A 16260-nucleotide genomic window follows, 5' to 3' on the forward strand; every position below is an offset into this window, starting at 1 on the left:
CTCAACCTGCCTGCTGTCTACCAAGTGAACACCCACTGCTGCACAGTCAGAGGATCAGGAGCGTCAGGTTATATTCTGACGCTCGTCAACATGGTGGACATGAAAAAAGGGGCGGGGCTTCTTGTTGGAGGTGAAACGACTGTCAGGAGCTGCAGAATGTTTGTAAAGTGACCTGAGAATTTGAGATGAAGATGGAGGAAGACACATCCCATAAACACAGAAGGACGTTCAGAGAAAAATAAAAGACAGAGAACAAGTTCAACCAAAATCCTGACAGTCACTGGGAGGAGGGGTGGAGCTTCAAGCTTGACAGTTACAGTCAGGTCCATATTTTATGGGACACCAACACAATTCCAGCATTTTTGGCTCTATACACCACCACAATGGATTTAAAATGAAACTAACAAGATGCAAGTCAACTGTCAGCTTTAATTTGAGGGTATTTACATCCAGATCAGGTGAGCGGTTCAGGAATTACAAGTTTGCATATTTGCCTCCCACCTGTTAAAGATCCAAAAGTAATGGGACAGAACAATAATCATAAATCAAACATTCACTTTTTAATACTTTGTTGCAAATCCTTTGCAGTCAATCCCAGTCTGAAGTCTGGAACGCATAGACATCACCAGAAGCTGGGTGTCAGCCTTCAGTGCAACTGTCTTCACTTCCTGCTTGTTCTTAGGACATTTTGCTCAGTCGGATTCAGGTCATGTGATTGACTTGACCTTTGCATAACATTGCACTTCTTTCCCGAATTAAGAGAGTCTTTGGCTGCTGTTGCTGCAAGCTTTGGATCATTGTCCATCTGCACTGTTAAGCTCCGTCCAATGAGTGCTGAAGCATTTGGCTGAACATGAGCAGATAATATTGCCCAAAACACTTCAGAGTTGTTCCTACTGCTTTTGTCAGCAGTCACATCATCAATAAATACAAGAGAACCAGGTCCATCAGCAGCTCTACATGCCCACACCATGACATTACCACCACCATGCTTCACTGATGAGGTGATATGTTGAGGATCATGCACAGTTCCTTTCCTTCTCCATTATCTTCTCTTTCCATCACTCTGGTACAAGTTGATCTTGGTCTCATCTGCCATGGGATGTTGTTCTGGAACTGTGAAGACTGTTTTAGATGTCGTTTGCTAAACTCTGATCTGGCCTTCCTGTCTTTGAGGCACACTAATGGTTGACATCTTGCAGTAAACCCTCTGTATTCACTCTGGTGAAGTCTTCTCTTGATTGTTGATGTAAATTCAGTAATTATAATTGTAATTCTGTAATTCTTATTTCCAAAACACCCAAAATAATCATTTTCTAAGCATGCATATTTACAAATGCTGGTGTTCTGTATTATTTTGTGTTTGTACATATTTATTAATGATCATATTCATGTATTTATTGTATGCATTTATTATTTAACAAAAACACTATAATTTGTTCACAGAATTAATATCTGATTCACAGCTATTTTTTTAAATTAAGAAATGGTTATGGTTTTGTTTTTTAAAAGTTAATACCAATGTGCCTGGCAGCTACTTGACTTATTCATTTTTTATCCTGTTTACAGCAATTTGGTACTAAATGGCACTGCTGTTCATGTTCACTATTGTTTAAACTGAATTTTACAGACAGTATTACTGATTTCAACAATGTTACACAAAAGTCTGTTATTCATTACACCAAATAGGACACAACTTGTTTATTATCACAGTGTTTAAAAACGAAAAAATAATGGGGAAATATTTTCCAAAAAACAGTTTTTCAAGTTCTTCTTTCTTAATATTTTCTTAATTCTTTGATATATTGTGAGTTGTTAAGAGACGAGATATATCGATTATCACATTATCGTCATATCGTGATAGTATCGTTATTGTGAGCAATGTATCGCAAATCGTATCGTATCGTGAGGTACCCAGTGATTCCCAGCCCTAGCTCAGAGACACGAGTCTGTCTGCGTTCAGCGGCTGATTGCACTACATCTCCCATGATGCATTGGGTTAAAGTGACAGCGTCTCAACACACAGGTCTTGCTTGTTAAACATCTTGAAACTTCAACGAACACACAAACAGTTATTAAATCTTTTAACTTAACTTTTATTGCATCGTTTAGAAGAAACAGCTGCAACTTCCAGCTTTTTCTGCCACAATTATCACAAAAATGCATGGGAGATTGGAGGGGTTTTACATCAATACAGACTATAGAGTTTTTGCTTTTTGTCTAATTTTTTGGATGCTGGTGTGCTGCGGGATTTTTGTCAAGGTTAAAGTGTGTGCAAAAAAAAAAGATTGAAAAACACTGGTTTAAAGTAAATAAAAAAAAAAATTAAAAAAAACGGAAAACCAGAAAATTGGAAAAGAGTTTTAACTTGACAGTTCACTTGAAAGAAACATTGAAAATAAAAATTTAACATTTTTTTAAAACTTGAATAAAAAGAAAAGTGTAAACATAAAAATTAACAAAAGATGTTCTGTATTTTCAACATTTTTTTTCTCTTCCTCTTTGCTTTAAATTCTCGGTTTTCAGGCTCAATTCAGTTTTCGAGCTTTCACTGCCAAACGGATCCTATTTTTACATGATTGATAGAGCTTTGAGCGAATTGACTACCGGGACATAATTTCCAATGATGCCCAAAGAGGTTATAGTGATGAGAGACCGTTTCTGCTCTGGAACGATGTCTGTTCATGTCTGTGTTCATGTTTGTGTCTGGACCCCCCACCCCCCGGATGTACTAAACTTTGAGAGAACATTTTCGCTCCCGTGGTGTCAAGTTTGAAATTCTTCATGTCTGAACAGAAAGACACGATTAGCGCGAAAGAAACTCTTTGATTGCATCTTTGTCATGCTAAACAGAAACTTAACTCAGCAATATCAAAGATAGGTAAAAAGTGAGATGACACAAAGCGTATGCAAAAACTTTTTTGGCTGTGGCAATAGTGGCAGTTTTATCTAAGTCAGAGTAGTCAGCAAAAGCAAAGATAGGAAAAAGTGAGATGTAACACAACGCATGCAAAAACATGCGTTTTGCAAATGCAAAAAAAATTTTTTGAAAGCAAAAAAAATGTGAAAGCAAAAAAAGAAACAACTGGTGACCTATCCACGGTGTCCCCTGCCTTTGCCCATAAGTGGCCGGGATAAGCTCCGGCAACCCCGTGACCCCAAAAGGGATAAACGGAAGAAAATGAATGTATGAAAGCCAAAAAAATGTGAAAGCAATATAAAAAATAATTGAAAAGCAAATACTTAATATTTTTTTTGCAACTTAGAAAGCTTTGTGTGCAACGTAGTGGCAGAAATGTCATAATAGTGATGCATTAGATCAAAACTCCAAGTTGAGAAGATCAGTCCACCGGGGGAGCTGCAGCACAATAACTGTCCACTTGATGCTGAGAGAGACAGTGGAGCTGATCTCAGATCAGTTCCTGCTGCAGCTCTGACACTCATCTCCACTTCCTCTGATTCCTCCATCACTCTGCTCTCCACCTCCCAGGAACACCGTCCAGTCACAACATCTCTGCAGACCAGCTGCTGCTGCTGCTCCTCTCTGCTCCTCCAGGAGGAACATCAGTCATTCCACCTCCACCTACAGACAGAAAGTGTAGAGACAGAGATGAAGGAGTGTCTCCTGATCCTGGTCTGTCAGTCAGTGATGCAGCACAGCAGCAGAAAGAGCAGCAGGAGCTTCAGTCCTGTTCAGAGCAGCAGCTTCCTGTCATCTTCACCTGTTGGAGCTTCTGCTGCTCTGATTGGCTGACTGTTGTCCTGAAGCCTGTCATCATTCTCCTCAGAGCTTCACTGAGAAGCTGCAGCTTCACAGGAAACTCTGCATCTTTGCTCTCAGACTAACTTTAGGACCAAACATCTGGAAGCAGCTGGACTGACTCCAACCCTCTACTGACCTCAGAGTCTGCAGTTTGGAGTTTGGACTCTCCACCAGATCCTGGAGCTGCTGAACATCTGAAGACTGAAGGTAGTTGTATCTCAGGTCCAGTTCTGTCAGGTGGGACGGGTTGGACTTCAGAGCTGAGACCAGAGCAGCACAGCTGGACTTTGACAAACTGCAGTTCCTTAACCTGAATCCAGATCAAATAGTTGATTTTAAAGACAAAGTTTGTGCTTTTCAACCTTATTCATCAAACACTGAAATCTCTGATTTTAATTTTTTTGTTCTTGGACAAAAACCTTAAAGGAGAAATAAACAGTTTTCCTGCTTTTATCAGGAATATTTGCAAACTGTTAGAACAGATGTTTGCATTTGTTGAGCATTTCTTCCTGAGCTTCGTTAACAGCAGCACAGGAAGAAATGCTGTCACATTATTCTAATGCATCATGGGAGTTGTAGTGAATGCAGTGGGGCTGATGTCGGACAGACTCGCGCCTCTGAGGTTCATTCTTTTATTCAATTTTTACATGATTTGACAACGGATCCCCGGTAAGCTTCTAGGTGTGCTCAAATGATCAGTGATCCGTTTGGATCACTAGCCGTGGTTCTGCACAGACGTGTGCCGAAGATTGCCCCCCCCCCCTCCATGTGCTCAAATCAAATTGCATGTTTACATCAAACGCCATGCGGGCATCTAATTCGCATACTCCGCCTTTGATTTAACACACATCAAAGTTGCAGCTGGACACTTGTCAAAAGTTATTCTCCCCCTTCTTATAAAAGACATGGGAGATCCGGTGTATTATTTTTTAAAGAGCTCCACAAAGCTGTTGACAAACTACTCGGTGTGAAACATGAGCCTTTTTGATTAACACAAAGCTTATATTCTGGAGATGTAAATGTTTTTAAATTTGTTTCCCGCGGCACACCTGACCATCTCTCACGGTACACTGGATGAAAAACACTGATCTAAACCAATGAGAGCCCTCCAAGTGCCAGTGGTTTAAAAAATTTTTTTTTTTTAAATCTGATAAATCGTACACACGCATTAATGAATTGTGCTTGTACTGTTGCGCAACTGTGCATGCACACACGTTGCGTGTGTGCATGCAAACAACGTAGACTCGTTGTTTGCAGGCAGGGGACGGTGTTAGTCATGCTAACAATGTTTAGCCGTGGATGAACTTAAATTGGAATAACATCGGCCTTCATTTTGTCTGGAACTGACTGGAAACACAAATTTACATGATTGTTTGTACGGTTTCTCAGGACTGTTTATTCAAAGCTGCCTCCGCCCGTCCCAAAGCTGCTCCTCTGCTTGGAGATACAAATCTCCCGGGAGACACGGTTCTCCTGAGTCCAGATTGCCTCGTCCGTAGCACACCCCGTAACAAAGCCCCTCCCCTGCCCGCAAACACTAAGCTACGAGACCGGCTGCTTCACTCAGAGACATGGTTCACTCGGGTGGAGCAGCTGGTTTATTCTAACAGCCACAACTATTTTTACAATGTGGGTGGTTGCAAAATCTCTATTTAAAAATCACAAAGAATAATGTCAAAAACACCAAACAATTATGTCAGACAAACCTTATGAGGGAAAAGAAATTAAATGAAGGCCCAAGCAGATCTCTAGGCCACGCTGTGACAATGTCACATTACACTGATGTTGTGCAAAACATAGTTAGAGGAAAATACTTAAGACATGGTACTATCAGGAATTTATGTTTTGTATAGAAAATGTGTAATGTATGTATTCCTGCTGTGGAAAAGGGTGGTTGCCTGATTTTTCATGTAAATTATGCTTCAAAAGGAAAAGAATCAAAACTAAATAATTGGGGAACTTCAGTAAAAGACTATATAAGAGGGTGGTGACGAGATGGCGTGGCCAGCTGACTTCCTCGGCAACGCTGGTGAGGGGTGTGGCGCGAGGATTTTCCCTGTCATACAACACGTTTGTCGCACAAACAGCAGACAAAGTCCACTTCCTCTTTCTGCTCAGCTCTTCTCCAAACAGCACTGAATCATGGGAGAATTTCAGCAGCAGGATGCTGGAAAGTCTTCCTCCCAGTTTTCAGGAGATGATCTTCCAGTCCTTCTCTGCTGCAGCCCTTCAAGCAGAGACTTTCAGCTCCAACAGATCAAAGCAGAGAGAAGAAGGAAGTGATGAGGAAGAGTCAGCAGCAAATGTTGGACATTGATCCCTGATCAAGCATGACTTCAGCTCTGAATGAAGAGTCAGAAGCTGCTGGGAGCTTTGATGGATGATGTGATGATGTTTGTGGATGAAAAGGTGAGGATGTTTGTGGAGGATGTGTCTGTCAGAGCAGCATCCAGCTGCAGCTTGACTCTGTCACTGTCTGCTCACAAACATCAGCCGCTGGACTCTCAGCTGCATCTGCTGAAACACAGCAGCAGGACTCAGAGTGCATGTGAGCGTGCACGGCTGCTTCCTTTACACGCTTTAATGGAGTTTGTTGGAGCAAAGACACAAAGAAGAGCTGATGGCTGAAAGCAGAACTTTGTGGAGCACAAATGTCAGCAGACAGCTTTGAAACAAGCAGCTGCAGGAAGAAAAGAAGAAGTTCTTCTGCAGATCTTTGAAGAGAACAAGCAGCTGCAGGAAGAAAACAAGAAGTTCTTCTGCAGATCTTTGAAGAGAACAAGCAGCTGCAGGAAGATGCTGCTGCAGATCAGAATCTGGACATTTCTGCTCACTGTGGGTCAACACAACTTTGTCATCATATTGATCTGAACACAACTGAAACATGGAGTCTGACCTCAGAGTCTGCAGTCTGCAGTCTGGACTCTCCAGAAAACCACACAGATGATGAACTCCTGAATCCTGCAGGTTCTGGTTCCTGCTCAGGTCCAGTTCTGTCAGATTAGACGGGTTTTTCTTCAGAGCTGAGACCAGAGCTTTACAGCTGATCTCTGACAAACTGCAGTTCTTCAACCTGCAATCAGACAGAAAAGTGTGTTCAGGAGCAGTGATGCAGCTGGAGGTCCAGGAACTTGGTCCATTCAGTCAGGTGGGACCTGCCCTGATGACAGACTGATAGATGATAATTTCAGGTGAAATTTTGGGCTGAAAAATAAGAAAATTCAGATTGAATTGAATTGGTAACACTTTATATTAAAGTCTTCATCTTGAATCCAATATTGTAATATGCACTTTCAAATGACATTATCAAACTGTAAAGGGAATTGTTAATTCAGAATTGAAGATCATTTTGAATTATGGGTAAAGAGAAAGTCCATAGAAACATCTTTATCACATTTAATGAATCCAACACAAATCAAGTGAACAAAGAAAGTTTAAACCCTCTGCAGATATTTTACAGAGGAAAAGATTCAAGAAAACAAATTTAAAGATTCATGAAAACCTTTAAAAGAGACATTAAAGAATTTTCCAACAAAGATAAACTAGACAGAACTCTGTTAAGAATCTTTAGCACAGAAAAAGGACAGGTGCAAAAAGAGCGCCTGTCCTTTTTGCCTCTTATTAAAAAGCAGCACTTCTTTTTTATTTCAAGTATTTATTTGTATAAATTTCTGGTAGAAATACAAGAAAAAGGCCCCCCTCCCTGTATTACATTGTACCCATTTTCTTGCAATACAGGGTTCTAAACTGTTGCTTCTGTCTTTGCAGCTCTACTTAGACTCAGAGCCGCCAAAGACAGAGAGACAGCAGGGACGGTGAGAGAAACTGCTCGACCATGGAGAACTGAAGAGATGTAACAGTGAAGCTCTTGTCTAAGATTAAGATAAGATTAAGAATTTATTGCCATTTGTACATTTAAAACAAGTACATTGGAATTTTTCTTCAGCAGCATTCAAGTCAGGGTGAATTACAGAGGACATCAAAGTAACAAAAACTAAAAAGGCTCATAAATAACCTGCTCAGTAGCCTTGTGGTAGAGTGTCAGCCCTGTGACTGGAAGGTCGTGAGTTCAAATCTAGGCCGAGTCACATCAAAGACTCTTAAAAATAGGACCCTGCTTGACACTCAGCATTAAGGGGTTGGATTGGGGGGGGTTTAAACTACCAAATGGTTCCTGAGTGCGGCTGTGTCTGCAGCTCACCGCTCCCCCAGATAGATACATAATGGGATTTTGACTTTACATAAGATGAGGAACAAAATTTAAGATTTGAACATTTTTTATAAAAAATAAAGTATAACAATATTGCAGTGTCCTAACCGTTTCATAATAGCACTTTTTATCATCTTTGTAACATAATTGTTCGATTCACTGTTCAATGCACTTAGTGTCCCAGCTAGTTAGCTGTGGAGGAAAGTCCTGACATGACTGATACTGCACAGCTGGACATGCAAATTTTACATAAATTGTGCACACCTGATATATGTGAATACCTCTCTGAAAAAAGAAATCAGTAAGAGTGAGTGCAGTCAGCAGCAGCATACAGTAAGGTGGGAATGGGAGGGTCAGTCATCGTTCTCTAGTCATGTCAGCAGTCAGTCATTGATCTGAACACAACTGACCTCAAAGTCTGCAGTCTGCAGTCTGGACTCTCCAGAAAACCACACAGATTAAGAACTCCTGAATCCTGCAGGTTCTGGTTCCAGCTCAGGTCCAGTTCTGTCAGATTAGACGGGTTTTTTTTCAGAGCTGAGACCAGAACTTCACAGCTGATCTCTGACAAACTGCAGTTCTCCAACCTGAAATCAGACAGAAAAGTATCTCGAATTTGTGTTTGTTGGTATTGCCTGCTCAGCAGTTGTTTTTGGTTGTTTTTGGTTATTTCGAGTATTAAAGATTTTGGGTGACTTGAAACTTCCTGCCTCATCTTCTCTGCATTTTGGGTACTTATTCAGCCCCCCCTTAGTGACAAAATCAGAGAAAAACAGATAGAACTTCTTGTAGAGAATCAACATTTAACCCTTGTGCTATCCTAGGCCCTTAAACATTGGGAGTGAGGGTCATCTAGACCCACTAGACAGTGCGCTGAACCTTTTTTCTTCAATGATTTGTGATCTTAGGGGATCTTAAGGGGGCCGTGATGCAGCGGTAGGGCGGTCGACCCATGATCGTAAGATTGCAGGTTCGATTCCCGCTTTGCACGCCCATGAGTCGAAGTGTCCTTGGGCAAGACACTGAACCCCCCCTTGCCTCTGGTGGTAGGCGGGCGCCTGTGTTTGGCACCGGAGCGACCACCAGTGTGTGACTGTGTGTGTGAATGTGTGAGTGACTGGGTGAATGGGTCTGTGACTGTAAAGCGCTTTGTCCTTGTAGGTCGAAAAGCGCTATACAAGTATACGCCAAACGCCATCTTTACTGGTGTCCATGGATTACATAAAATCTTTCCACCTTTATCCAGCTTTGTCATGGTAGGGAGAACAGGTCAATGGAAGGGGGGGTCATCTAAGATAGCACAAGGGTTAAATGAAACTGACCTGAGAGTCTCCAGTTTACAGTCTGGACTCTCCAGTCCAGCTGACAGTAGCTTCACTCCTGAATCCTGCAGGTTGTTGTAACTCAGGTCCAGATGTCTGAGTCTGGAGGACTGAGAGCTGAGAACTGAGGACAGAGCTGCACAGCTTCTCTCTGACAGGAAACAGCTTTTCAGTCTGAAGAAACAAAGACAGACAGCAGTTATTGAATCTTTCATGTTTCCACTCAGATTCATTTGTTGACTGAAGGTGATTTTCCTGAGAGTTCTCACAGAGCTTTGTTGGAGGCTTTGACCACTGGCAGCAGCCTCAGTAGAGCCTCCTCTGAACCAGAGTATTTCCAAAGGTCAAACTCTTCCAGATCTTCTTCTGATGACAGTAAGATGAAGACCAGAGCAGACAACTGAGCAGGAGACAGTTTCTCTGTGGAGAGACGTTCTGACCTCAGGACCTGTTGGATCTCCTCCACTAGAGAACCATCATTCAGTTCATTCAGACAGTGGAACAGGTTGATGCTTTTCTCTGCAGGCAGATCCTCACTGATCTTCTCCTTGATGAACTGGACTGTTTCCTGATTGGTCTGTGAGCTACTTCCTGTCTGAGTCAGCAGACCTCGTAGGAGACTCTGATTGGTCTGCAGTGAAAGACCCAGGAGGAAGCGGAGGAACAAGTCCAGGTATCCGTTTGGACTCTGTAAGGCCTTCTTCACAGCACTCTGGTAGAACTGGACTGGACTGCTTTGAAGAAGGTCAGAGAGCCAATATTTCTTCTGTTCTTTCATGAGGTTGAGTCCAGAGGTGATGAAGGTCAGGTGGACATGAAGAGCAGCCAGAAACTCCTGAACACTCAGATGGATGAAGCAGAAGACCTTGTCCTGGTACAGGCCTCTCTCCTCTCTAAAGACCTGTGTGAACACTCCTGAGTACACTGAGGCTGCTCTGATATCGATGCCACACTCTGTCAGGTCGGATTCATAGAAGATCAGGTTTCCTTTCTGCAGCTGCTCAAAAGCCAGTTTTCCCAGAGACTCCATCATCTTCCTGCTCTCTGGACTCCAGTGAGGATCTGTCTCATCTCCTCCATCATACTTGACCTTCTTGACTTTGGCCTGAACCACCAGGAAGTGGATGTACATCTCAGTCAGGCTCTTGGGCAGCTCTCCTCTTCCTCTGCTCTTCAGCAGATCCTCCAGAACTGTAGCAGTGATCCAGCAGAAGACTGGGATGTGGCACATGATGTGGAGGCTTCTGGATCTCTGGATGTGGGAGATGATCCTGCTGGCCTGCTCTTCATCTCTGAACCTCTTCTTGAAGTACTCCTCCTTCTGTGGATCATTGAACCCTCTGACCTCTGTCACCATGTCAACACACTCAGCAGGGATCTGATTGGCTGCTGCAGGTCGTGTGGTTATCCAGAGGAGAGCAGAGGGAAGCAGGTTCCCCCTGATGAGGTTTGTCAGCAGATCAGCCACTGAGGTGGACTTTCTAGGGTCCTTCAGGATCCGAGTCTTGTGGAAGTCCAGAGGAAGTCGACTCTCATCCAGACCATCAAAGATGAAGAGGACCTGGAAGTCTTCAAAGCTGCAGATTCCTGCTTGTTTGGTTTCAGGGAAGAAGTGATGAACAAGTTCCACCAAGCTGAACTTCTCCTCTTTCAGCACATTCAGCTCTCTGAAAGTGAATGGAAATGTGAAGTGGAGGTTCTGGTGGGCTTTGCCTTCAGCCCAGTCCAGAGTGAACTTCTGCGTTAAGACTGTTTTCCCGATGCCAGCCACTCCCTTAGTCATCACGGTTCTGATTGGTTCTGGTCTTCCAGCTGGGAGTTGGAAGAGCTCTTCTTGTCTGATGCTTGTTTCTGCTCTGTCTGCTTTCCTGGATGCTGCTTCAATCTGTCTGACCTCATGTTCTTCATTCAGCTCTCCTCTTCCTCCCTCTGTGATGAAGAGCTCTGTGTAGATCTCATTCAGAAGGGTTGGGCTTCCTGCTTTAGCCATCCCCTCAAACAAACACTGGAACTTCTTCTTCAGACTAGATTGGACGTTATGTCTACAAACAGCAGCAGATCCTGAATGAAGACAACAAACAGTAAATCAACTCTCTGCAGCCCTGAATGATGAGGGTTTGAATCCCTGTGGTTCCATGTGTTCAGACATCAGTAAATCTTCATTTCTCAGCAGCTGAAACCTTCAGAGAAATCCTCTTACTGCTCTGCACTCCATCAGCCAGCTCCTCCTGCTTCATTCTCCTCAGGAAGTTCACTGTGATCTTCATCAGTGACTCTCTGCTGCTCCTCTGCTCTTCATCTTCATCCTCCAGCTCCTCTTCATCCTCCTTGTGACTCAGAAGCTTCTGGATCTTCTTCAGCTCCTCCTTGACAAAAGTGACAATGTTGTCCTCCAGCAGCTGCAACAGAATTCCAGATGAATGAGCCAATCAGAGTGAAGTCATGGAGCCAAACATCAGCTCCATGTTGGACACACTGACAGTCCACTGGTGTCCAAAGTGCAGCATGGAGACGACTGTGGACAGAATGATGGGAAAGTAGTTGTTGTTCATGTACAGACCAGAAAGATGGAGTCCAGCTGTGTTTGATGCTGCTGGACAGACGGACCACTGGGAGTCTCTGAGCTCTGCTGGTCCAGTCTGTGGAGAATCAGCAACAATCAGATCCATTCTGTCTGTACTGGTGGGTTTAACCCAAAATAACTAGAGTCATGTCACAGCTAGAATGTTCTACAAACAAGTCAGTTCCAGTGGCCCTGAGGTAAACTGAGTTTGAGACCCCTGATCTACACCCACAACTGCAAACCCACACACTAGAACAACACTGCTGTTGAATTTACAGATGACATTGCAGTGGTGGGGGCTGATTCCCTCTGGGATGAGATGGTTTATAGCAGCGGTCTTCAACTAACACTGAAAGAGATCCAGTTAGAAAAACTGTCTTGAAATTGAGGTTTGGAAAAAAATTATTTCTAAGTATTCAGTGTAAAATATTTGTAAGTAGCCGAGGATTGTTGACATCTGCATGTAATTAATATCTATTCAATTTCAGTTGCATTTTATTTGTATAGCCCAAATTCACAACAATAGTCGTCTCAATGGGCTTCGTATCGGTAATTGTAAGGGAAACATACAATCCAAAAGCATCATAAATGCATAGAATTCAACAGGATCATATTAAAACTTTAACCAAACAGACTAACTAAACTGGCATTCCTACCCTTAGGCCTAAAAAAAACGGATTCCGGAACGAAGTAATCTCAGGGGTGCCAACATGAAGGAGGGATCCTCCCCCAGGACGGACATGCGATTTACCAGAACTCATAGAGAAGAACTAATTTATCTAACTATACCACTACATATTTAAAATCCAGCAGATAATCTTCATCCAGTTGAAGTTGGGGGACGGTTGGGGTGCGAGACAAGCCAGAGACAGGATCCACAGGCAATTTGGTTGGTAGAAAATCAATGTTCAACTAAAACTGGTTGAACATTGAAATTCTAAGTAAAAGATTCATTAAAGTGAATTGGAAATCTTTTTACGTTTATGTCATTTATGGACAAAGATGATCTGAAGTCCAGCTTTAAAAACTTTCAGAAAGTTTGTTTGTACTTTCTTCATTGATTCACTCCATCAAGGCTCCTTTACTCCACATGTGTCAAAGTCGAGGCCCATGGGCCAAATCCGGCCCAGCATGTAATTCTATCCGCCCCCAAGATAATTTTATACTGTTGATATTAGTCACCGAGTGACTGGATTGACTGAGTCAAAGCCCAGACCTAAATCCCAAAGAGAATCTGTGGCTGGACTCTAAAAGGGCTGTTCATGTCTGTATCCTAGCAACCTGACAGAAATTGAACAGTTTTGCAAAGACGAATGGAGCAAAATTCCTGCAGATGTACAGAATGACTGAGACGTATCCACACAGACTCAAGGCCCGTACACACCGGGACGAATATTCGCCAGGCGTTATTCGCCAGCGTTTTTCGCCACTTTTTTTGTGTTCACACCCAGGCGATTTTCGCTGACGATGAGCCGAGCGAACATGCAATTTCCTTCCCTGACATTAGATGGCGCTTAATGTAAAACAGAAATACTCCTGTACACAAGGTGGCGCTGTGCAACTTTACGCTTCTTAAATTCGCTTTTCACTCAGAAGAAGAGAGCAAGTATTTACGCGCTTGTCAGAATCATACAAAGAAAACATGAATATTTCAAGCACCAGTAGCTCCAACTGGTGCTTGGTTCGGGGATATTTTAGAATGTCCGTCATTATTTCTTCGCGGCAAGATAGATACTTGGCGTCTATCTTCTTCGCTGGTATGTGTGCTCAGCAAGGCAGTTTTGTGTTTGAGCGTCCCCAAGTTGTGTTTTACTGTAACTTCAGAAGCTCCAGACACGTGTGCAAAAGCGCCATTCTCATTGGTCGAGTAGATTTCGACGCAACGCGTCGAAGAAAAAAAACGAACCCGAGGCGTTTTTTTTTTTTTTGACGCTTTGACGCGTGGCGTTTTTTCGCGTCGGTGTGCACACTCTCATTGGTGCCCTTTGTTTAGTCACGCGGCGTTAAACGTCGGCGAAAATCGCCGGCGAAATTCGTCCCGGTGTGAACGGGCCTTCAGTGCTGTGATGGCAGCCAAAGATGAATCTACTAAATACTGACTGGAAGGAGGTGAATAACAATGCAAACAATTAACAATTGACAACAACTGACATTACTTTGTAGAATTCTGTTTTCACATCAACATTGAAGGTTTTTTCTAGTAAATTTGTGTGAGGACAGACACATTTTATGGACCATGAGAGATTTATGAAAGCAACAAAAGGGACTAAAATCCAAAGGAGTGAATACATTAGCAACGCACTGTAACTACTATATCATCAATAGTTGTATTAAAAACTTCATAATTTAACTATTTCAGGCTGTATGTCACTGATACACAAATGACCCAGAAACCTTAAATGGAAAAAACACAGTAAAATATATTTATATAATCAGAAATAATGTCAGGCATGAAAGGAATAAATGCTGAATTCACTTTCAGGATTATTGTTTATTTCATAACTTTGTTTAGTTAATTAAAAGGATGAGGATTTTCTAAAGCAGACTAAATCTAGATCCAGAAATGTTAGATTTAGTCTGAAGTATATTAACACCTGATCTAATTAATGTAGATCTACATGGTTTAGCTGTAGGAGCACAGCAACTACATTTATGGTTGATGATGTTTTTCTACAGAGAGGATGTCAGTTTCTAGAAAAAAAACAGAAAATATTCCTCTGGTATTTCTGGACTGAGGAGATCATGTTCATCTGAATCTTCTCTAGAAAAAAACCATCCTGACTGACTGGAGGAGAAACAAGTGGAATTGTCAGACTTGGAGAAATCAGCCACACTATGAAACCAAACTCAGACATTTTCAACGTGACAATCTCCCAAATCCAGAGAAAACTGGAACTTTTCTCCTGATTTGGTTGGAATCAGACTGGAGCTGCTGTCAGTCAGAGTCAGCAGTCAACATGTTTTCTTCTCCAACATCTCTGATGTCTCTCAGAGACTCTCAGAAGACTCAACTGAAAAGATCTCATCACACACATGATGCTCCAAGTGAGTCTGATCAGAGAGATCCAGAACTGAACCAGACCTCAAGTCCTTCATCTGAAAACTGTTGATCATCTGAACTAGAATCCAGCCTCCAAAAACTCTGACAAACACTCACCGTTCCACTTCTGGACTGATGTCCTTGAAGTAAGGATTTGGACTCTTTGACACGTCACTCCTGTTGGACTCACAGCTGGATCCAGAATCAGTTCGAGGTCTCTGTTGAATCCTGATGGAAAAACATTAGTTTTATTAGAAACATTTCTGTTCTGGAGGTGGATTAGATTGTCTTCCATGTTGAACTATTGAACTCAGATCATGAACAGACTGATCTGCAGTGAGACAGTCGGTTCAAACGCCCCCTTCTGACAACTGTGTGACACTGCATGCAGGTATTGTCACTAAGATAATGTATTTGTTTGTGGACAAAGACACACATTTGTAATCACAAACTAGTTTTCATATGATACTGTATTATTTTGAAAAACAAGATTGTTCTCAAAGGCTTCAGGTTTAACCCTAAATCTTTAAATTATGTGTCATTTCTACATGTCATCAATCTGTGAATTCCATCAGGCTGTAAATGAAGTGAAACAAAGTGAAATCTCCAATGACTTAGTCACTGTCTGATTAGAGATGGGAATGAGAAAGAAGCATTAACCGCAGTAGGGGACATTTCCAGGGACTTTATTTTGAAGGACAGACTTTCAGATCAGCAGGATTCTGCTTGTTTTCTCCAATTTCCATCAAGTCATTCTTCAGATTTACTCATTCATTTTCAGCCTCAGTTTCTGTCCTCATGGATCAACTCTTTGTATTCATAGAACAATATTGATGAGTAGAAAATCAATGTTGAACTAAGACTAAATTAGTTCAATAATAAATAAATTAAAGATTTATTATACTACAATTGAAATCTTTAAACCTTTATTTCATTTATGGACAAATAGAATCTAAAGTTCAGCACAAGGTTCATACGGTCATGGAAAACCTGGAAAAGGTTGGAAAATGAGACTGTAGTTTCTAAAAAGTTTGTGAAAAATGAATTCTTCTGTAAGGTTTTGGAAAAGTAATGAAGTTTCAATATTTTGGATGCAAAAACATAAGAATAAACTAGTTTATCATGATAATTTAATAGAAATTGTGGCAACAAATGTCTGTTCAAGGAGAAGTACCAACTGTGGATGATGAAGGTCAGGGTTCAACCACCAAATGGTTCCTGAACGTGGCTGTGTCTGAAGCTCACTGCTCCCCGGGGGAGGGGCCAACAGAGGAACACATTTGACACACCTAGGAGTGAACGCTGACGGGACTTGAACTTTAAATACACAAAACATTTAGCCTGGAATGACCTCAAAATAAG

General features: G+C 42.0%; 1 protein-coding gene across 1 annotated transcript in view; it reads right to left on the reverse strand.

The window, feature by feature from the left end:
• Window positions 1-5724: 5724 nt before the first annotated feature.
• Window positions 5725-16260, reverse strand: part of LOC111946429 (NACHT, LRR and PYD domains-containing protein 12-like) — a 77053-nt gene continuing 66517 nt past the window's right edge. The window contains exons 7-10 of the mRNA XM_023949644.1: window positions 9565-11356; window positions 9296-9469; window positions 6799-6836; window positions 5725-5819 (exon numbers count right to left, since the gene is read on the reverse strand). Coding sequence (XP_023805412.1) covers window positions 5725-5819; window positions 6799-6836; window positions 9296-9469; window positions 9565-11356 — 2099 coding nt within the window. The remainder of the gene's footprint in view (window positions 5820-6798; window positions 6837-9295; window positions 9470-9564; window positions 11357-16260) is intronic.

The sequence above is a fragment of the Oryzias latipes genome, chromosome 2, assembly GCF_002234675.1.
Source record: "Oryzias latipes chromosome 2, ASM223467v1".
NCBI classification, from domain to species: domain Eukaryota; kingdom Metazoa; phylum Chordata; class Actinopteri; order Beloniformes; family Adrianichthyidae; genus Oryzias; species Oryzias latipes.